General features: G+C 35.0%; 1 protein-coding gene across 2 annotated transcripts in view; it reads left to right on the forward strand.

Moving 5' to 3' along the window:
- RGL1 (ral guanine nucleotide dissociation stimulator like 1) overlaps positions 1–23,130 on the forward strand; it is a 226,789-nt gene that overhangs the window by 111,792 nt on the left and 91,867 nt on the right. For both annotated transcript variants that reach the window (XM_074222215.1, XM_074222216.1), the window contains one exon: positions 20,623–20,831. In XM_074222215.1, coding sequence (XP_074078316.1) covers positions 20,623–20,831 — 209 coding nt within the window. The remainder of the gene's footprint in view (positions 1–20,622; positions 20,832–23,130) is intronic.

The raw sequence follows: 23,130 nt of genomic DNA on the forward strand, positions 1-23,130 counted from the left end.
TGTTACTGATCGTAATTCCCTCCATCTATTCCTCCTAACTACCATATATTAATTTTCTCTCTCCTTTCACTCTGTCCCTCTTCTAAAAATGTGCTGTAGGGTAACTGAGCAGCACAGCAGACTGATCACTGGCCTTGGGGCCAAGAGGCCGAGCCCACAGACCATCCCTGAGACACAGCAACCACCCAGCCCTGTGGTTCCAGACAGGCCACCCAATCCCAGCCCCTTGCAAGAAGTGAAAAAGAAAATGTGTTATATCTGACTATTCAATCCTATGATCTACCCTCTCCTCTATCACCCACATTTCCCTCCCTTCTCCCTCCCCCCCCCCACTCTCCTTTTACTTTAGATGTCTATACCTTATTGAGTGTGTACGCTGTTTCCTCTCTGAGCTGTTTCTGATTAGAGTGAAGATTCCTTCATTCCTCCTCACCTTCCTCCCTTCCATATCATTGCAAAAGCTCATTGTAAAATAATATCTTTTATACAAAATATCTTTAGCCTATTCCAACTTTCCTTTCCCTTATTCCCAGTGCAATTCCCTTTTAGCCATTGACTCCTTCCTTATAATATATTATATCTTCAAATTCAGCTCTCCCCTTTGCTTCATGTATAAAAGCTCCTTCTACCTGCTCTATCAAATGAGAAGTTTCATATAAGTATCATCAGCATCATTTTTCTTTGCAGGAATACATGCAGTTTATCATCAAGTCCCTCATAATTTACCCTTCTTGTCTACTCTCTATGCTTCACCTGAGTCCTGTATTTGAAAGTCAGACTTTCTGTTCAGCTCTGGCTGTTCAACAGGAACATTTGAAATTCCCCTGGTTCATTGAAAGTCCATCTTTTCCCCTGGAAGAACATGTTCAGTTTTGTTGGGTAATTGATTCTTGGTTACATTCCAAGCTCTTTTGCCTTCCAGAATATTATATTCCAAGCCCTACGAGCGCTTAATGTAGTTGCTGCTAAGTCCTGCAGCTCCATAATATTTGAATTGTGTCCTTCTGGCTGCTTGTAATATTTTCTCTTTGACTTGGGAGTTCTGGAACTTGGCTATAATATTCCTAGGGATTGGTTTTTGGGATCTCTTTCTTGGGGGGGTTGGTGGATTCTCTCCATTTCTATTTTGCCCTCTGCTTCTAGAATATCAGGGCAATTTTCCTGTAGTAATTCTTTGAAAATGATGTCAAGGCTCTTTTCCTGATCATGACTTTCAGGTATCCCAATAATTTTTAAATTATCTTTCCTGAATCTGTTTTCCAGATAAGTTTTTTTCAATGAGATGTTTTCATATTTTCTTCTAATCTTTCATTCTTTTGGTGTTGAAGTATTGTGTCTTGACTTTTCATAAAGTCATCAGCTTCCTTTAGCTCCATTCTACATATGAAGGATTTGTTTTCCTCAGAGAGCTTTCTTATCTCCTTTTCCATCTGGCCAATTATGCTTTGTAAAGCATTCTTCTCCTCAATAGCTTTTTGAACTGTTTTATCCATTTGACCTATGCTGGTTTTTATGTTATTTTCTTCAGCATTTTTTGGGATTTCCTTGACTAAGCTGCTGATCTCTTTTTTATGTTTTTCCTGCATCTCTCTCATTTCTTTTCTCAATTTTTCCTCTTCTTCCCTTACTTGATTTTCAAAATATTTTTGAGCTCTGTGATAGCCTGATCCCAACTTCTGTTTTTCATGGAGTCTTTAGATGCAGGAGTTTGTACTTCTTCTTCTTCAATTTGAGGAGGATTCTTGGGATCATAAATAAAGATTTTCTCAATGGTGTTCCTCTTTTTTCTCTGTTTATTCATTTCTCCAACCTGTGCCTGGTTTTGGAGTGCTTCCTGAGCTTTTGAATATTATTGGGATATCTGCTTTGGGGTTTTTTTTGGGACACCCCCCTCGGACCTTTATTCTTCCAAGATCTAACTCAATTATTTCTTATAGGAAGAACTTACTGAAGGAACTGTTCCTTCGCCCTATTAATTTTTGTATGTTCATTTGTTCCCTATTATACTTGATTATTTCAACTTTTTTGGGGGGAATTGACACTTGTTTATAAACTTCTTTTGAAATCTTGGTTAGATGACAGAAATTTTATTTTAGATGTTATACTAATATCACCTATTTTAGCTCATATATTCTTTTCTTTTGACTCTTCCATCCGGTAGAAATAATACCAAAAAGTGCATATTTACTTTCCATTTGAAACTGATATAAATGCTTGAAGGGAAAACTAATAAGCTTAGTCACTGGCTGAAGATAGTAGACTGAATAAGAAAGAAGTCTGGTTGAGATATGATTCAGGGAGGCAAAAAAGATCCAGTAATTTTCAAAAAGAAGGTCTTTGGATCAAATTTAGGATCATAGTTATCTATGCCTGTAAAATGGTAGTTTAATTTTGCCCCTAGTAGAGCCATAAGAAGTCATTTTTTGCAGCTAGGGCTAATGGCAGGAAAGTTTGTTTGGGGGTAATGAGAGAGAACTCCCCAAACATTGTAATGCTACTGCCAGGAGGACAAGGATTGGTCCCTAATGGGGAAGAACTCACCTGCAGTCAGGGCTGCCATGGATAGAATATTCTAAAATCTTCTTAACCAAACTATCTTCCTAACTAGGTGCTAAGCTTAATTGTTTCTAGCTGCTGAATTACTTTATCTTCTGAATTTTAAGTGGTCTGAGCAGAGCCCTATTATATCTGCCCTAGTTGCAGTTCTATATTTGGGTCATCTTGGTCATTCCCATCTTTTGCTATCTCTAGCATTAATCACTAAATATTTGGATTTAGCATGAAGCATTTCTATTGTGGACCTAGTCCAAGGATCCTCTAACACAAGGAGGGGTACTTTACAAGTACAAAAAGATGTCCTATTATAAGGTGGTTTTCACTTATAAAGTGATCCTACAGGATTCTTCTCTGAGACAGTGTTGTAGGGTGAGGTCTCACTGAATTTGATTACTTCAGTAACAAAAACTTTGCTCATTGTAAATTTGTAGATGTCAAGCAAATCTTTGTGTACAAAGCTTAGGATCTGGCATGGGACAAAAATTAAAACAGCTCCAAATGAAATCCTGATTTATGTTTTGTATTGCATCTTTCAGGCAGAAGGTATTGGAAACTGCTTGGCAATCCACCGTTCACCCAGTAAGCTTCTTGCAATCTATTTACACTTGTATCACATAACTGGTTGATTAGCTTGTGTATTCATTTCCTCTGATACTCCCACTCTGCAGAGTAAGAAGTCAAAACAAGTGCATATTCCCCCTCTGTGTTTTCAAAGTGAGCAGTTGGCTGGATAGCACTGAAATCTGGCAGAACAATGGAAGCAATGTAAGTTTCAGAGAATGAAAGATCTCTTTTATGTTTAGTTTGATTCAGCATCTAATTCTTGATTAGAAGAGAATATTTTAGATGGTAGGGCCATAGCAGGGGACTTAAATCTTGATAACTAAATACAGAATTCAATGTAAACCAGAATCAAGGGTTAATTGACCGAGAATTGGGAGGGACCTTAGATATTACACAAGATAAAAATGAGGTCCAGAAAGGTACAGCCCCTTGTCCAAGGTCATAGATAGATTAAGAAGCAGAGCTGGGCATTGAACCCTTGTGATCTGATTCCCCAGTCACCTCTCTTTCCTGTTATTTGACAGATTCATTTCAGTCCCTCCTCTTTGCTTCAAATTGTTCATTCAATTCAGAGGAAATACATAGTTTTACACATTCATAAATTTTAATCTATTCAAGGAATATGATATTCAGTTATTTTAGTTAATTGAATTTGGAAATGTTATACATAAAGATTATAGTATTGGAACTCATGTAATGGTATTATCACTTAGTTTATTAAATTAGCTTGAAGTCAGCAAATACTGTACTGGTTAGTAATCACTTCAATTGTGAACTCTATATAGATTTCATTTAGTCTTAATTCATGTTCATTCATACAAGGAGCACTCCCTGAGCTTAATAGGATGAATGAACATCAATATGAGTCACATGGTTAATCTGAGAGGTACCTCAGACTGACATAGGAGGACTAATAATAGCATGGATGAATCCTTTCTTCTAACCAGTTCAAAATGTTTCCCAATTTTATCACCATCATGCTCACATCAAGGTGTGAAAGGGAAGGCATAGGCAATGCTATTTCCAGTTCATGGTGACAAAACTAAAATCCAAAGAAGTTAATTGTGGTCTACTTCACATTATGAATCAGTGGCCAAAAACACAAAAGTCATCTTTGGCTCCTCCTTCATTCATTTAACAAGTCTTTGATTCTTCCTTTGAAGGATTCCTCTATAATCTGGTTTTACCTTGTCTATTCAAGCTTCTATTTCATAATAATGGTTTCCTAGATCTGCCCCCACCTCCCAACTATTTTTTTTTCTTTTGGTAGAACAAAATCCTTCCAACTGCCTAATTTTTAACTCATCCCTTTCCTTGAGTTGACAATATCAAATCAATTGTTGTCAAATCTTACGGTTTTACCTCATACTATCTTTTGAATCTATTCCCTCCTTTCTACTCATATGGTTATTTCATCCTAGTAAGAGTCTTATGATCTTTTTTTTACCCATACTATTTAAAATTTTGGAGTGGTATCTTTTCCCACTTTATATTCCCCTACTTTCCCAGACTACTAATCCCTTATAACAGAGATTTTTTTAAAGAAAAAAGAGGAAGAAAAAATTCATTAAAACTGACAAACATGTCAGAAAAACAGTGCAATACTTTATGTTTTTACACATGTGGCCATGTGAACCCTGATGTCTGCAAGGATCAAGGAGAGATGTCTTCTTAGATGAAGTTTTGCTTCATAACTAATCTTTCTGCCTTCAGTCTCCCCCTCTTCAATCTATTCTTCATATAATTGCCAAAATAATCTTCCTAAGACATAGTTCTGACAGTATTGTTTCCCAGCTCAAAAATCTACAGATACTCTCTGTAAGATAACATGCAAATTCCTTAGTTTGGCTGACATTTTTTTAAACAAACCTTTATTTAGTGTCTACTATGTTCACTGGGCTAAGCACTTTACAAACATCTCATTTTGTCCTAATAACAACCCTTTGAGGAAGGTGCTATTATTAGCATCTCCTTTTTACCATTGAGAAAATGGAGTCAGATAGCAGTTAAAGTGATTTGTCCAAGGTCACATGGATAGGAAGTATCTGAGTTCACATTTGAACTTGGTCTCCCTATGTATCCACTGTATCACCTAGCTGCCTTTAGGTCTTTCCTATCTTTCTAGCCTTATCTAACATTGTTTCATGTGCTGTTCCTTTTAGATAGGAAAACTACATGGTTTTCCAATATCATCCTACATTTTCCCACCTTTCTATATTTATGCATTCTATGTCCCATTCCCGAATATTCTTTCTTTTTATTTGTCTACTGAAGAACTGCTTTTCCTTCAAGTTTCAGATCAGGCATCTATTTCTCCATGAAGTATTCATTTATTATCTACGTGATAAATAATAAGATAAAAAGATGTTTATTGTGAGACTGAGATAATTCAATGAAGTCCTATAATCCTTTGTCTCTATTATATGATACCATATATTATGTTAATTATATTAATCATCTATTAATTATCTAATCAATTATAGCAATTATAAACTTTTTGACAAAGCTTGTATTGTTAGTTTTTTGTCTTTGTATCTCTGGTGACTAAAACAATACTTTGCATGCAGTAGATGCTTAATGATTGTTTATTGCATTGAATTGAATTAAACAAGAATTGAAATGACTCTCAAATCCAGAGTCTCATCATTTTGAATGTGGAATGCTGCAACAGTTTCTTTGCTCTAGTCTCTTCCCCCTCTTCCTGTCCTTTCAGTAGGACACAAAATTGATTGAATCGAAATTAGAATTCTTATATTCATTCTGCTCCTTGGTACTTTCCAGAACAAACTGCTACATTCAGGATCATAGAATCTTATAGTTAAAAATCTTAAGTATTGGGTGGCTAGGTGGCGCAGTGGATAGAGCACCGACCCGGGAGTCAGGAGTACCTGAGTTCAAATGTGATCTCAGACACTTAATAACTTAATAATTGCCTAGCTGTGTGACATTGGGCAAGTCACTTAACTCTATTGCCTTGCCAAAAAAAAAAAAATCTAAGTATTACAAAGAATCAAATTTGGACCTCCAAGGAGCAACTTTTGAACAATTAGAATTATTCAAAACAGGAATGGGCTGTTCTGAGTAGTAGCCAGTTTCCTTTCTCTGTGTGTATTTAAGAAAAGGGTAGATGACTACTTGTTGGGATATTATAAAGGGCATTCTTGTTCAGATATGGATTGGTCTAAATGAAAATTGAGTTTCTTACTAGTTCTGAGATTTTGTAATTCTATAACCTGAATACATCCAGTCCAAACTTCTATTCAGTATAGAAATTTCCTCTCTAATATCCTTGTTTATTTTGTCAGTATGTATCGAGGGTCTACTGAATGTAAATATATCATATTTTGTGTGTCCTTGGACAATCCATGTATGTGCTAAGTGAATACACAATCTTCCTTAAAGTACTTTCATTAGCTTTTTCAGAGCTGGGACTCATTATACTATGTTATGTACTCATATTCAAAGTGCCTCATATCGGGCTATGTAAACAATAAATTATCCATAAATTTTTTAATGAGTCTTTTTTCTTTGTAATTGGCATCCCAACCCTTTACATCTATGTTTAACATGTTGCTTAGTCTAAAGAAAAATTATTATTTTTCCCAGTTTCTATTCATTCAGAACTGGGCCTACTATCTTTTGAATTAACATTTCCTCTTTTTTTTTTTTTAGTTTCCTTCCTTAAAGACATATATCAATGTTTCCTAGACTATTTCTTCATCCTGTCAAGAATATTTATAGCTATATTACACAATCAATCATATTGTCAGTCTATTTTCATTTACTGTTCTTATTTTTATAATATATTTTATTTCATTAAACATTTTCCAATTGCATGTAAAAATTTTGTGACTTTCATGTTTAAAAATGTTAAAGTTTCAAATTCCTTTTTTCCTTTCTGCCCTGCCCCTCCTTAAGACAAGCAATTTTATAATGATTATACATGTGAAGTCATGCAAACATAATTCCATAATAGTCATGTTGCAAAAAAAAGATTAAAAAAGAAAAAGTAAAGTAAAAGACTATACTTCAATATTGCATTTAAATTCATCAGTTCTGTTAGGAGGTAGATAACATTTGTCATCATGGGTTATTTGGAGTTGTCTTGAATCATTGTCTTGATCAGACTAGTTGATCATCTTTACAGTATTTCTGTTAATACTGTAATCATTCTCTTGGTTCCACTTATTTGACTTCACATAAATTCATTTAAGCCTTCCCAGGTTTTTCTGAAACTGTCTTGTTCATCATTTCTGCTAGCACAATAGTATTCCATCGCAATCATATACCACAGCTTGCTCATCTGTTCCCCAATTGATATGCATTCCCTTATCTCCAATTCTTTACCACTACAAAAAGAAAAGCTATAATTTTGTACAATTATATCTTTTCCCCTTTCCTTTGGACTCCTCCCCCTACCCCCCCCCCCATTCTTGTTAAAAAGAGACTGTGAGTATCTTCAGATTGGAGGGAAGATTTGGTGAGTAGAGGAACAGAACAATAGTTTAGAAACCAAGCAAAAACACAGCCGGAGGGTAATCCAGAGCTTGATCCCAGGAAGCAGAATCCTGGAATGAAACTGCTTCTGATGTTGATTTAGGAACCTTCAAGATCATCAACTCCATCCCCACTCATTTTTTAATGGATGAGGACATTGAGGCTCAAGTTAGGGAAGAGTCTTAATCAAGGTTATTTAGCAGTTAAGTGTCAGAGTCAGGACTTCCTTCAAAATCTGACTTGTGAAATGAGCTCTTTTTAGAAATATCTTTTAAGAAGACCTGGTACATTTTATAAACATAAAAATGATACAGTTCTTACAACTGGAAGGGATACTTCTGAATGTTCTCCAGGTTCTCAACGTTCTTCCAAAAACGGAGAGCTCAGAACTTTACACTGATCAAAATAAAGTAGAGAGACTCATTTCTAATTTTAAACATGATTTCTTATCTAGTAGAGCTCTATTATGCTGCTTCTCAGTTTTTTTGGGGGGGCCACCAATTTCCATATTTGACTCATACAGACTTCATAGACCATTAAAATCATCAGATCATTTTCATGCTTTATAATCTAAATAAATATACTTCTCCTAGCTTATATTTTTGAAGCTTTAAAAAACACACATGTAAGATTATATATTTATGTTTTTGTGGATTCAATGTAATATTTTAGCCTTCCGAGACCTTTTTGAAACCTGATTCAATCATTCATTTCATGTTGATTGCCAATCCTGCCTTTGTGGCATTCACAAATTGAATAAATATACTAAAGATAGAACATTTATTAAATGTTTCTTGGGTCTGAGACAACTGACAAGTGCTGTCTATACAAATGCAAGCAAGGAGGTCAGTCTCTGGCTTTCATGGAGCTTAAATTCTACTGGGAAAGACAGCAGATGAGAGGGGGAAGGGGCAGTTTCTTTTGAGTAGCATAGTGAAGAAATGGCCAGGGAATAACAGGTGGCAACCAGACAAGTGAAAAACTAACTTAGAGGAGCTAGAGACCTTTGGGAAAGGTGGGGAAAGGAGAGATTATGATACTGTCAAGAGGTAGGAAAACATTGTGAGGAGATGACTGAGAAGGGCCATCTTTACCTTTATTTAAGTCATTACCAAAATATCATTTGCATCAATAGAGTGTGAGGATGAGTTGTTGGGCAGGGGTTGGAGAATGAGGTAGGAGAGAGAACAACTAAAAGATTACTGAATTCTGAAAGTTCAGGGGAGTAATTCTTTCATTGCCACTTTAATATAAAAGGTTCTGGCTTTATAACTGAAATTTGGATAATGGCTAATAAGAACAGACTGTTTTCCTTGCTGAAAACTGAGCTATTTCTGTGTTAGAGAAAAAGATGAGAATGTTCTCTTTGTGGCATAACCAGAAATGTCCATATGGTCGGTCACAGATAAAAATGAAAAAATTTTCTTTTTTTTCATTTAAGGTATTAGGAGATTTCATTCCATTTCTCACTCTATCCCCAAAGTAAAGGGAGAGGTGGACTTTCATTCTTACTGGTTGGAAAATGCAGCCCTTTGGAGTTGTCTATGGGTTCTACAATGTTTTGAGAAAGCTTTGATGTTTTGGGATTTCTTTGTAGAGTGGGCTTCATTCTCACTGAACAGTATGAGATCATAGACTTTAGGATGATTTCTTTTTGGTAGAGACTTTATTCTAAGTTTTTTTAAAATAAATTTTATTGAAGTCTTGTTTTTTATAAAATCAGTTTTCCTTAGTAACCTTCTCCTCCCCCTCCCAGAGAACTACCCCATATAGCAAATAATATTTTTCTAAGATAAAAAAAGAAGAGGTAATAATCAGCACATCCAATCAATACTTTGTTTTTCTTTTAGGTTTTTGCAAGGCAAATGGGGTTAAGTGGCTTGCCCAAGGCCACACAGCTAGGTAATTATTAAATGTCTGAGACCGGATTTGAACCCAGGTACTTCTGACTCCAAGGCCAGTGCTTTATCCACTGCACCACCTAGACGCTCCAACTAGTACTTTGAAAAAAAGTTCTTTATTTATTTCTAATATTGAACTTGTTTTCAGTGTTCCATTGTAAATACAGTACTATGTTTATTCAGTTATTTCAGCCTAATTTTTTAAAGTGACTGTTTTTTACCAGCTCTCCTCCCTTTATACTGAAATTCTCTATTCTCCCATTCATCACTTTTTTTTTTCTGTTTTTGGAGTTTTGCATATTAGTTACTTTTTCTTTGCTTTTTTTTGGTTATTTTTTCCCCTCTTTTCTCCCCTCTCAGTTAAATAGTCAAATAGTCAAATAGAATCTCCCTCTCTTTCCTAAATGAAATGTTTTGTTAGTTTTTTCTTAAATTTACTTTCTTTGCCTTTTAAAAAAATGTTTCCCAATTGTGTGTAAAACAATTCATTTTTTTAAAAACATTTTGAGTTCCAAAGTTTTCCCTTCTCTCCCTCTACATTCCCTCTTCTTGCGAAGACAATTTGATATAGATTATAAAGATTTCTTTTCTTTATTCTATCCATTATTCTCTCATTATTTCCCTTTTTTGTCTTTCCTAAAAATTTATTCTTTAGTTTATGACCTTATATTTATTTAGTCTTTATTCTTTTTATTCCTCATGAAATTAAAATTTTGAGGTACTTATTTTGCATAAATGATTTCTGTATGTCTTATAGACATTGCCCTGGTCCTCCTTTTATTTTTATTGTTGTTAGGATGCTTCACTCAAAAAAAGTAGCAATTTCTGTAGGTGATAGAATATTACCCTGTTATAGCATCCTTCCAATGTCTCTATGCATTATATTATTGATTTTTTGCCCTCCCTTTAGAAATTTCCCCTCTCCCTTTTGTCTCAAATATGGTCCCTGGTTTCATTTCCTCTCACTCTTCTGGATGTCAGCTGTCCCCAAGAACTCCAGTTTGCCTTTACCTGAAGCAAGATGAGTAGTTTCTCTAAGCTCTTACAGATAATACCCATGATAAAGCCTCATCTCCCTTTATAAAATTATTTCTTCATCCATAGTACTATTAATTGGAGCAGCCCTCCCACTATGAAAACAAGGTTTCTTTCTCCCCTTTTCAATCTTACTTTGAGCTTTTCTCCTGTAACTTCTGTTTTTACCAGTTATTTTATTTTTCTTTTGTTGTTAGACATTGGCTTGATTAAGGTACATTAAATATTCAGTGAAATTGTTAAATTTAACTACTTTAACTACTGTTTTTCCTGGATTGCTTAGTCTTGATTTTTCTTTCTCCCCCCCCCCCCCAAAAAAAAACTGATCTATAGATCCTTTTAACTGACAATTTGTTATTTTGTGTTCAAAAGTTTTTGGCAATTTTCTTTTATTATTTCTTTTTTTAGGTTTTTACAAGACAATGGGGTTAAGTGACTTGCCCAAGGTCACACAGCTAAGTAATTATTAAGTGTCTGAGGCCAGATTTGAACTCAGGTACTCCTGACTCCAGGGCCAGTGCTCTATCCACTGCGCCACTTAGTCACCCCAGGGTGGCTACATTTTATATATATACATATATGTATATGTATGTATATATGTATATGTGTATATAAACTACATTATAATGCAGTATGTATATAAAACTACATATGTATATAAAACTACATTATAATGTTCAGATATTTTGATTGCCATCTTCTTTTGGGAGACCTCTAATTTTTAAGTTGACCCTCCATATCTTATCTTCAAGATCATTATATATTTTGCTTATATGGAGAGCAGTATTTCTTTCAATGACATGACTTTTTGTTTCTCTTGCAGATTGGCCTTTCAATTTTATGTAATTGTATTATAAACCAATTACTTTTTTTTTGGAGGGGAGGGGAGGAATGAGACTTGCCACCATGAATTCAAGTTTTTCTATTCTGCCAATTAGTTTTACTGTACAAGGCCATAAATTGCTCTTAAAAGTCTTATTTCACTTTTAAGTCATTTAGAAGACTTTGGTTCCATGCCCATCTCAAAAATTCACAGGGTCCTCCTTCTGCTTCATCTTTTCCTTTGTTTTGCAATATTGATTCATAGATGCTTGAATTCTCTCTCATTAGACCTGGAGATCATATTTTCTTCTTCTGATAATGCATTCCATGATGATTTTTAATCTGCTTATGCTCAAGGTCTTAGAGTTTTCTTCCTCTTGAGATCTTTGGTCATTTCATTCTTTTTCCTCCAACCCTCCCCTCCTCCCCATTGTTTAATTTCTGATTCCCTCTCTTTTGATGACTGTTTGGGGGGGGGGGAATTAGGTCTTTTTTTTTTTGCAAGGCAAATAGGTTAAGTGGCTTGCCCAAGGCCACACAGCTAGGTAATTATTAAGTGTCTGAGGCTGGATTTGAACTCAGGTCCTCCTGACTCCAGGGCTGGTGTTCTATCCACTGCCACCTGGCCACCCCAGGGTTAGGTCCTAAAGCTTCTCGGTCTCCTTCCACACACCAGTCAATTCATAGTTCACTCTGTCCCAAGTCACTTTTGGGAGAACACAATTGACCTCACTTGTATGTTGGGCTCTTCCTCTGCCCCATACTCCTTCCTTTTCTCAGTTCTTGGTCTAGCGGCTCAGAGAAGTCCTATGCCAGCTTTCTCAGCCCTGAGAAATTTTCTTCTATTTGAATTTTTGTTCGCTCTGTATTGGGAGAAGGTAGTAGTTAGGGGGTAAAGTTGAACTCTCTTAAGCCCAGGTGTATGTTCTCTCTTGTTTCTTTTGTTGTTTTGACCCAGAAACAGAACTACTATTTGACTATCTTGATCTGAAATAATTTCTGTCATTGGAGCTGGGATCTCTATGACACTGGGAATAGAGTGGTGGTGGTGATGGATTTCTTCTGCTTTTCTATTAAGATTGAACCCTGTTGCAGCCCAGAATGCTACCAAGGGACTATATAGTCTAAGGATGTTTCTACCATTTGGAGTTAGGATCTCTGTGGCACTGGGAGGAAGGAGAGAGTATGGGATGTGGAACTGTGTTTTTTTGCAAGCCCTAAGTTGGCTTATACAGCATTACTACCAGGAATATGGTGAACAGTGGTGTTGAATGAACACTCCTTAGAGATTAGGGAATATATTGTTTTTCTGTTTTTCAGGTTTTTAACCTTGAATTTTTAAGTGTCCAAATGATGAAAACTTCTGAAATTGTTTTATCTCTGGCTCATAATTTCTATTTTTAGAGAGGTTTGAGAGGTTTTAAGGTTCAGAAAGGATGTGCAATCTGCTATCTTGTTGATGATATGATACCTATACTGAGTATTAAGTTGTAGCCCCTGATATATAGCACTACCACCTGCCCATCTTTTCAGATTGAGGTTGGCCAAGCTTTGAAATGTAATGGGTTCAGGAAAGTTGGGAAATTGGTTAGTTTGAATTCATGACATAAAGACCATAGACATTTTTATTTTTAAAATTATTTTATTTCAGTGAATATTTACCTATTATATATTAAAACATTTTAACAATTATTTAAAAAATTTGAGTTACATATTCTCTCCCTCCCTCTCACCCCTCCTTCTCCTTGAGAAAGAAAGCAATTTGGTATCAATATACAAGACATTTTGTATTAATAATACAATGGACATACAGCTAGATAAAGGATAAAGGATGGAGTTGTGGCTCGATAAGATCACTTTGGCTGCTAAAATGTGTATAATGATTTCTGTGATGATTTTAGAAAATATAATAAGCAATATTTTAATCTGGAGCTGGAAATGGGGGACTCTAAATCATATATTATCATATAATGCCTCCTGACTTCTGAGGGGTAAGGAGGAAGCTGGTGATGTCCTCATTTACAAACTAGAAAATGTGGCAAAAGATTTCAATTGCTTCACAGAGTCAGGTAATTTGAACAATAGTCTAATTCAACTTATAATGGAACAAGATTCCCTCTATAACCTACCTGATAAATGGTCATCAGTCAGTCAACAGGCATTTGTTAAATATTTAATATGGACCAGGTGGTCTGCTAAGTGCTGGGAATACAAATAAAAGCAAAAAGAAAGGCAGCCCCTGCCTTCAAGTAATTTATATTCTAATGAAGAAAGACAAATTGTAAAAGGAATCTGAAGGTGCTGTAAGGTGGGAGAGGGGTTAGTTACCTAGAAGCAGAGTTGACAGAGACATAGTTGGCCTGGGCACTTAAAATAGAGATTCTAGAAGGAACCAGGCAATCCGAGGAAAAATCCCTTGTCAGAACCTTTGATTGAAGAACTCCAAGAAGGGAGTATTGCTCACCTCCTAAAGTAGCTGAGAGGTGCAGTGGAGAGAGCACTGGGCTTGGAGTCAGGAAGACCTGTCCTCAGACAATCACTGGCATTGTGACTGGGCAAGTCACAACTTCTGTTTATCTCAGTTTCCTTATCTGTAAAATGAGGATAATCAGAACACTTATATTGTTATGGGGATCCAACGAAATGATATTTGTCAAGGGTTTGGGTGCTTAATAGATTCAGTTCCCTTCCTTCCCCATTCTATTATTGTCAGCTAGCTCCACAGGTAGATTAAGAAGTTTTTACTCATAAACCAACTTAAATTTACTTTTCCAACTTCTCATTGGTCCTAGTTTTGCCTTCTAGGACCAAAAAGAACAAGTCTGCTTTTTTTCTTTCACATGACAGCCCTTCAAATAATTGAAGACTGATATCATCCCCACTCTCCTGCATCTTACTATAAGTCTTCTCTGCATCCAGACTCAGCATCCACATTTCTTTTAACTGAACCTCATAGAATGATTTTAAATCCCTTTATATACAGCTGTCTTCAGTTTACCCAAAAATTCTTAACTTTTTTTTTTCAAATTAACTGCTTCCTAGTCTTGACTCCTCTGTCTTATATTTGTGAAGATGTCTTTTTGAACTCAAGGGTAAGGTTTCCTCTGTGTTACATTAGAAGTTATAGATATGTATATTGAACCCAGGATAAATCTCATTCATATTTTGCCTATCTTAATCATTGAATAAAGTGATTTTTTTTTAAAGAAAATCAGCAAGTCTTAAAAAAGTAGCACAAAAATCAAGGAAGCCTTTTTTGAAATCCTGGCAATTGCCATATTGAAGGAGATGGAGATCTGGGTCAGACAAGAATGGATGTTTGCTACATATTAATGATAAAATAAGAAAGCAAAGTCAATTCCTAAAACTATTACTTCAGGTTCAGGGCTAGAAAACAAAATTCCTGTTCAAGGGGATTTGCAGATCCTAAGAACCCATTGGAGAACAGAGGATTCTTTCTTTGGAAAGTCTAATTTCTTCATGGAGCTTTAGGAAACTCTGATGGGAGATCCTCAATCTGAGATATAGATCAGGTAATTCTATAAAATACAGAACTGAGTTTTGTTACTGCAGATCCTATGACATCTTCCATGAAAGCATTTGTGATAATAGGAGAAACTTGACTGAATTGGCAGTATTGTGCTTTCTAGGAAGTGACACTGTTTTAAAGGTCACAGTCCACTGGCCATCCACATACAATAGTGGATTTCCCTTTAAGGGTAAAAGTATGGTGACAAATTTAACATCCAGTGGGCTAAGAGAGCAAATGTTCCATTGATGGGGAAAGGACTGCAGTTGGGTTTCCTGTAAAAACTGGAAATGGCCCTTATCCTTGTCATCCTTACACACTGACAGGAGAAGATAGCTGATGGCTTGCTTATATGACCAATGTGGGAGACTCTTCTTTTGGTTCCAAATTGAAAATTACTACAATGGATTCATTTTTTGTATTGATACATTTTGTTTAAATATATCTTCTTAAGGGGTTTTTTCTTTTCTCTGACATTGACTCTCCTCATTGGTGACAACCATAGAATCATAGCTCTAGAGGGGAAGGGACCTGAGAGGCATTTGAATACAACTCCCTCACTTTTAGCAGAAGCAAGAGAGGTTAAGTGACTTTCCCCAGGTTATATAGTAAATGGCTGAGATAGAATTTAAGCCAGATCTTCTTGATTTCGAATCCAGTTCCTTGTCTATTCCATTCTGCTCCTTTGCTAATAATCAACTAACTTGGTTTTTCAAATTGATTTACATAGTAACTTACCAAATTTGATAGTCTCTAGAAATCCCAGAACTAGGCACTGCCATTATGTTAAAACCATCTTGTACCCCATTTACCTGGATTTGGGCCATCATCCCATTTAGGATCATTTTTCATGTTTCTTTCCTAGAAGATGAGTAATGTCTTTGAAAAGGGGAGTTTAAATTCTATAAAAGTTGCTTGAGTGATGCAGAGGAATGATCAGACTTTATTTTACCAATGACCTTAAGGGTTTTTGGATGCCTAATATTTCTTTCAGATTTTTCTTCATTCTGAGCTACATAGAATTAGAAATTCACTCTTTGTAGATATGGAGATAATGGAATCTAATACTTTTTTAAAATAGTTTTTAAAAACCTGGACCTGCATGTTAAACTATTTAAATAGTGATGCTCCAGAAGACACTCATTGTTGGCTTGGCTTGACCTGGCCAATATGTCTGTTTTTTTCTTTTGCTAGCATGTGTTTAGAATTTTAATATTTCCAAAGCACTTTACAAGTAATACCTTATTTTATTTTCACACAAACTCTGTGAGGACGGTACAGTTATTGCCCCTATTTTACATATAAGGAAAGTGAGGTGGATAGCAGTTAAGTAGCGTATTCAGGGTTGCACAGTAAGTGTCTGAATTAAGACTTGAACTCAGTGGAAGACTGCTGGATCCCAAACCCAGAGGTTGATGGGTTGAAACCATCCTCTTCTAATTTGCGGGCAGCTAGATGACTCAGTGGATAGAACGTTGGACTTGGAATCAGGATTCATCCAGTTCAAATCTGACCTCAGACATTTACAATCTGTTTGATTCTGGACAAGTCACTTAACCCTATTTACCTCAGTTTCATCTGTAAAATGAGCTGGAGAAGAAAATGACAAAACACTCTAGTACCTTTGACCAGAAAACTCCAAATGGGGTCACAAAAAGTCAGATATGATGAAAAAAAGACTAAACAACAACTTCCTGCCCAGGTCCCACACTGACCACTGGTCTACCTACCTGTCTTCATCAAAGGAGAAAGAATGTGCTATGATTTAATTGAGTTTTTTCTTTGTAAATGGAAGCGTATCAAGTTTCCTCTTATAATATCAAGTATAGTATCTTTTTGATTAGAGGAAGTCATTATTAGATTATAGAAATAAGAGATTTTTTTCTAATTATGAATATCTTTTCCAGGTCATGCTTGAAAAGTGAAATATGGTACACATCTTATCTTTTCTCCTTCTCCTTCCCTGTCTCGTATTGATGTTCAAATAGATAATTAGAATACTAACTGGTATTTTAATCAGTTTTCTTGTAAGATTTAGGGATTCTTTTATGAGAAACTGGATTTGAATGACTGAAAAATGGTCAAGAAACAAATACATAGTTCTCTTGTGGACTTCCTATCAGGATCCTGTCAGCAAAGCAATGGTCTCTGATTAAATCCAGATTGAGCTGTTTCCTGTTGTATGGTAGCTCATGGGGCAAGCTCAGCCCACAATGTCTTACTCTGTAAGTCTGTTATTAAAAACTGGTCTGCCAAGGACTTTTCTCCTCTTTTCCTTTTTAAACTTCAGGGGAGAGTTGTTGAAATATTACAAATAAAAACAGGTTCTAAAGAACCCTTAAAATGGTTTATAGGAGTTCAATATTTTGCTGACAAAATTGAAAATTTAAACTTTCAAGTTTTGTTTTTACCAGTCTGGTCATAGGCATATTAGAATTACCATCAAAACTTGCAGCAGTAAGCTGATAGTTATACTTTATAGTCCATTAAAATACATATCATATTTGAAAGATCCTTGTTCATCCTCAAAATACCGCTCTTTTCTTTTTCATAATGAGAAGGGAATCAAAAACTGAGCTTATCCAAAGAAATAAAAAACACAGAAATATACTGACCCTCCCACACACTTTGTCAATCTTTGTAAAAATTTTTCTAGGTCCCAGAGTGATTATTATTATTATTTTAGTATTTATCATGATGATAAAGATACTAATTCTTTGCATTTATATAAAATGATTTTCAATTCCAGAAGTCAAAGGACTTTACATTCCATTTTTTAATATAAGCACTATTGTTCCCTATTTACAGATAAAGAAACTGAGGAATAAAAGAGGTTAAAGGAACTTGCCCAGAGTCAGGCATGCTAATGAATATTTTTCAGGGTAAAAGAAGAAATGAAAGGAAGTGATTGGATTAATGAGTAAAATAATTCCACTCTTCAGGGAGAACTTTTGCTTCCTGCCAAGTCCACTTTCTGGCAGAGGAAAGGACCCACTTCATCATGATCTTTGACAAGCATCCCCCCCCCCCCCCGTTTGAGTCTTTTGGCCACATTTATTTCCACTGAAAAAAGTCTTTTTTAAATAGCCATCAAATTCAAGAATAGAAGATTTAGTTTGAGATTGGAATTTAAACATTTGGCTTAAACCAGTGACATCAAAGTAGAAGATGATCTGACAATTTGGGGGGTGGTCCTGAAATTGTAATAGGATAAGGTGGCAGCTTTTGAATAGGACTTTGAAAATCTCAAAGCTCAGAGTTTCCTCTCATTGAGAACTACCTTGGCAGCTCACTTTTATCCATCCTGGTAACTGTTGTGGTCAGATTTTTGAAGCAGCACAGTAGAAAGCACAAACCATCTACTTTTTAACTGAAAGACAAAGAAAGACTATCACCCCAGTTCAAAGGGTATGTGTTTGTGTGTGTGTGGGTATGTGTATGTGCAAAAGTTAAAAATGAAAGCTCCTTTTGAGAATAGACTGGTCTCTTAAAATTAAAAAAAATTATAAAGAAAGAAGAGCATTTATATGCAGCGTATTGATTCCTGCATAATTTAAAAATATTTTATATTTGATGAATATCATCATACCACTTGATAACATTTAAAGTCCAGAAAGGTTGTTAAGTCATTTTTTTGACTCCTTTTGGTGTCAAGAGGTTTCTATAAGCCATAAAGAATGTCCAACATTTTCTTTAACCACAAGGTCACACTAAGGAAAGTACTTTTCAAAAACGAGGTCAGGAGAGAGAGCCAACTTTGATGTTACAAATCTTGTTGTTAGGATTTTAGTATTATATACTCTCTGTAGTTGGGCTTCATGATGCTAACTTATTACAGTTTCCCTTAAAAATTAGTGACTGCTACTAGTGGCCATAATTCATATAAAACCAGCTAGTTTTCTTAAAATTGCTTAAATTCTAAGAAGTCCATTTGAGGGAATGTACAGAATTTTAATGACTAACTTCTCCTCATTTACAGATTCAGTCCTCCCTTTTCTTTGTCCCTTAACATTGATTTGCATACACAAGCATACTTTGACTTAAGAAAATTCAAATGAAAAATTCAGTTTATAACCCAGAAAATCTATGAAATGATTACTGACTTTGTACCAGAGTTATCTGCTTTGGAAGCTATTTATCACAGGATTATATTGAAAGAGGCAGCAACCCTGAGTGCAAGTCAAATATAATTCAATTTTCCAAAATTTGATCTAAATATACATTTTAGAAAAATTCATTTAAAGGGAGGTACATCATGTATACATACATATATACATACACCGATACATACTTACATACATTATATATATTTATATATTTCTCTGATATTCTCTGCCTTCTGCCTTTATTTATGTGTGTGTGTGTGTGTGTGTATGAATAAAATTTTCTTTTAAGCTATATAATAGAGATTAGTCTATCAAAATCTATATCCTCAGGTTTTTAGGTGCTTATCTGTGGGTTTTTATAAAATAAACCTACTGATGTTACTTGCTTCTATTGCTTTATTTTTTTATGAATTTATGTATTCCTAGAAAAGAAGGATCAAGTTTCTCATGTCTTTCTTTTTTAACTCTCACAAAACTTAGCCCAGTGTTGTCTTGAGTGGTTGAGAGTGGCATTATTAGCTGATTAACTGAAAATATCTAATTCTAATGTGTTTTGAGACCCATGGATGAAGAGATTTCCTGTCAAGGGTCTGCATAATTTTAGAATACTTAACATTCATTGTTGAGAAAGGAGAGGATTAGAGTCTTTGTCAAGGAAAATAACTGAAATGGTTTTGTCTCCCAGAATGATTTTTGCCAATATTCCATATGAGCATATCATTGGAAGAACAGTAGGAAGGGAGATACTAGATAGCATTTGGTAATAATAGTCAGGGAATGGCAGACAATCAGGTTCCTAGAAATCCTTTAGAAACTTCCTGGACAAAAACATGCCAGTCCAACATGAGAGGAGACAGGTAAAAATAGTCAATGGCCTGGCTCTGAAATAATACTTGTAATGCTAAGAAGGGAAAAAGAGAGAGAGAAAGACAAAAGAAAACAGACTGTGGAAACACACAGAGAGGGGTCCTTTGCATGAAACTATGACATGTTAATTATGACCTTAGGCAAAATCCATTAATATCTGTAGGTTTCAGATTCTAATTTGCAAAACACAAATGTTATACTAGATTATTTTGGAGCCTCTTGTATAGCTCTAACTTCTCCCAATGCATACAAACAATAATGTTCTTAATCATTGTTTTACTGGAAAGAATGCTGAACTTACAATACCATACTGATATTTGTTAGCTCCATGTCCATAGGCAAATGTCTCTAAGCCTCAATTTCCCTTCTATAAATAAATATAATAATGCCCTCCCTCACAGAATTGTGTAGAAGATCATATGAAATAAAGGATGTGGAGTGTTATATAAAACTTGAAGCATTGTACCAATGTCAGTTATTATTATTATTATTATTATTATTATTATTATTATTTAGTATAGGCAGGACAAGAGAATAGAAGTATCATTGGATCTAAAGTAAAGAGAGGTGGATTCTAATTCTGGTTCCAACTCATATAGCTGGTTGATGTTTGACAAGCTTAACTTTCTGAACCTAAGTTTTCTAATCTGTAAAATGGGTATAATTTTAAAACTGAATTTCAGTGTTTTTTAGTGTTATTCTCAGGACTATGTCTTCAATATATCTTCTTTGATTCATTGCATAGGTTGAAGGGGACCAACTGCCTCCTGGACATACAGTCAGTCAGTATGAGACATGTAAAATAAGGACCATAAAAGCCGGCACCTTGGAGAAACTTGTGGAGAACTTATTGACAGCCTTTGGAGACAATGACTTTACTTATATCAGCATCTTCCTATCAACTTATAGGGGTTTTGCCTCCACTAAAGAAGTACTGGAGCTGCTCCTGGACAGGTATGACTTTAGGGGTTTTAAAACTGACCAGAACAAAGCTATTGGCAGAATGAAGATAGATTAAAAGAATATCGAACCCCTTCCTCCATGTATACTGATGTACAGGTGTGTGGTGAAGCATTACCAGCAAGGAAAGGCCTTTGGAGGAAATGGTGGCATATAAAACTGAATAGCCTAAGAAAACTGCCTCACAGGGGATCCAGATAGAGATTTAAAGTGGACCTTTTGAATTTCTAGTGTTTTCTTTTCCCAAAAATTTTTAATATTTTCTTGATTATATAGGAATATTAGTAATCATAATTATTATAGTTACTGATACAATTCAGATCATAACATCAACTTTATTTATTAAATTTAATTTTGAGTTTCAAATTCACTCCTTACCCTCCCATTGAGAAGGCAAGAAAAATGAAACTTATTGGAGATATGTATAATCAATGAATACAAACATCCAAATTAGTTACATGCAAAAAAAGAAAAAGAAAAGAAAAAATATTTAAATCTTTATTCAGTCTGTCAACTCTCTTTCTGGAGGTGAATAATGTGTTTCATGATAAATAGGATTTTTGCCTCTTGAATGTGTTAATCAGTTTCAAAGTTGCTTTTTTTTAAACCCACACCAATAATCATGTTAGTATTTAAATTTTTGTCCTGTTTCTTCTTACTTCACTGCATCAGATCATATAAGTCTTCCTAGGTTGTTTTGAAGCCTTCTCCTTCATAATTTCTTACTGTACAATACATCACCTTCATATACCATAATTTCAGCTGTTCTCAAAAGTGATATGCATTCCTTGAATTCCAATTCTTTGCCAATATTAAAAGACTTGTTATAAATATATTTGTAGGGTGGTGCAGTGAATAGAGCACCAGCCCTGGAGTCAGGAGGTCCTGAGTTCAAATTTGACCTCAGACACTTACTAAATACCTGTGTGACCTTGGGCAAGTCACTTAACCCCATTGCCTTGCAAAAACCTAATATATATATATATATATATTTGTACATATGAGGTTCCCCCTCCTTTCTCTGTGGTATATATACTTAGTAGTGATAGAGCTGGGTCAAAGGAATTATAAAATTTAATAGCTTTTGAATATATTTCCAATTTACATTTCAGAATGTCCAGACACATTCACAACTCCACCAGTAGTATGTTAAAATACTTATAGTCTCACAAACCCTTCCATGTTTGTAAATTCCATTTTGGGCTCAACTTTGCCAATCTGAAGTTTGTGCTGTGGTACCTCATTTATTTTAATTTGCTTTTTCTACTCATCATTGATTAAGATTATTAATTTTTAAGGTTTTTGGTAGCTTGGAATTCTTCTGATAATTGCCTATTTAAATCCTTTGGGGGCGGCTAGGTGGCGTAGTGGATAAAGCACCGGCCTTGGAGTCAGGAGTGCCTGGGTTCAAATCCAGTCTCAGACACTTAATAATTACCTAGCTATGTGGCCTTGGGCAAGCCACTTAACCCTGTTTGCCTTGCAAAAAAAAAAAAAAACCTAAAAAACAAAACAAAAAAAATCCTTTGACCATTTATAAATTGGAGAATGGTTTCTATTTTTATAAATTTGAATCAGTTCCTTATATATATCTTAGAAATGAGCTTTAACTAGAGAACTTGCCTCAAAAATTATATACTCCATTTTCTCCTCTTCTAATTTTAGTTCATTAGTTTTGTTTGTGCAAACTTTTTAATTTTATGTAATCAAAATTGTTCATTTTGCCTTCTCTCGGTCTTTCTCTTAGTTGGTCATAAGCTCTTTCCCCATTGACAAATCTGACACATAATTTCTTCTATGCTCCTCTAATTTGCTTATGATGTCACCTTTTATATCTGTTTGTAGCTTATCTTGGTAAATGATATAAGATATTAGTTTTTACCTTATTTTTATACTGCTTTCCAATTTTCCCAGAAGTTTTTTGTTGAATAGTGACTTCTTGATCCAATAGCTCGGATTTAGGGGCTATCAAACAATAGAGTACTGTGCTCATTTCCTTCTAACATGTTGTGTTCTTGCAAGTAATTTGATTAAGGAGGTGCTTTACCAGTAGTTGAATGAATAAATGAATAACTACCAGGAAAATTATTAGCAGTTTAGAATCTTCCAGATGTAAATGATATTGCTGACATCTATTAAGAAGTCACAGTTTATCATGCACTTTAAAGAATTCACATATAATATGAACCTTCTCTCTTCTGCTAGAGGTTATGAAGCAGGATGAATCATCTATTATGTTTTCTATGTTTTACATTAGGTAAACATATCATTTTTTTAGGTTTATATAAGGCAA

The sequence above is a fragment of the Macrotis lagotis genome, chromosome 2 (assembly GCF_037893015.1).
Source record: "Macrotis lagotis isolate mMagLag1 chromosome 2, bilby.v1.9.chrom.fasta, whole genome shotgun sequence".
In the NCBI taxonomy this organism is placed as follows: Eukaryota; Metazoa; Chordata; class Mammalia; order Peramelemorphia; family Peramelidae; genus Macrotis; species Macrotis lagotis.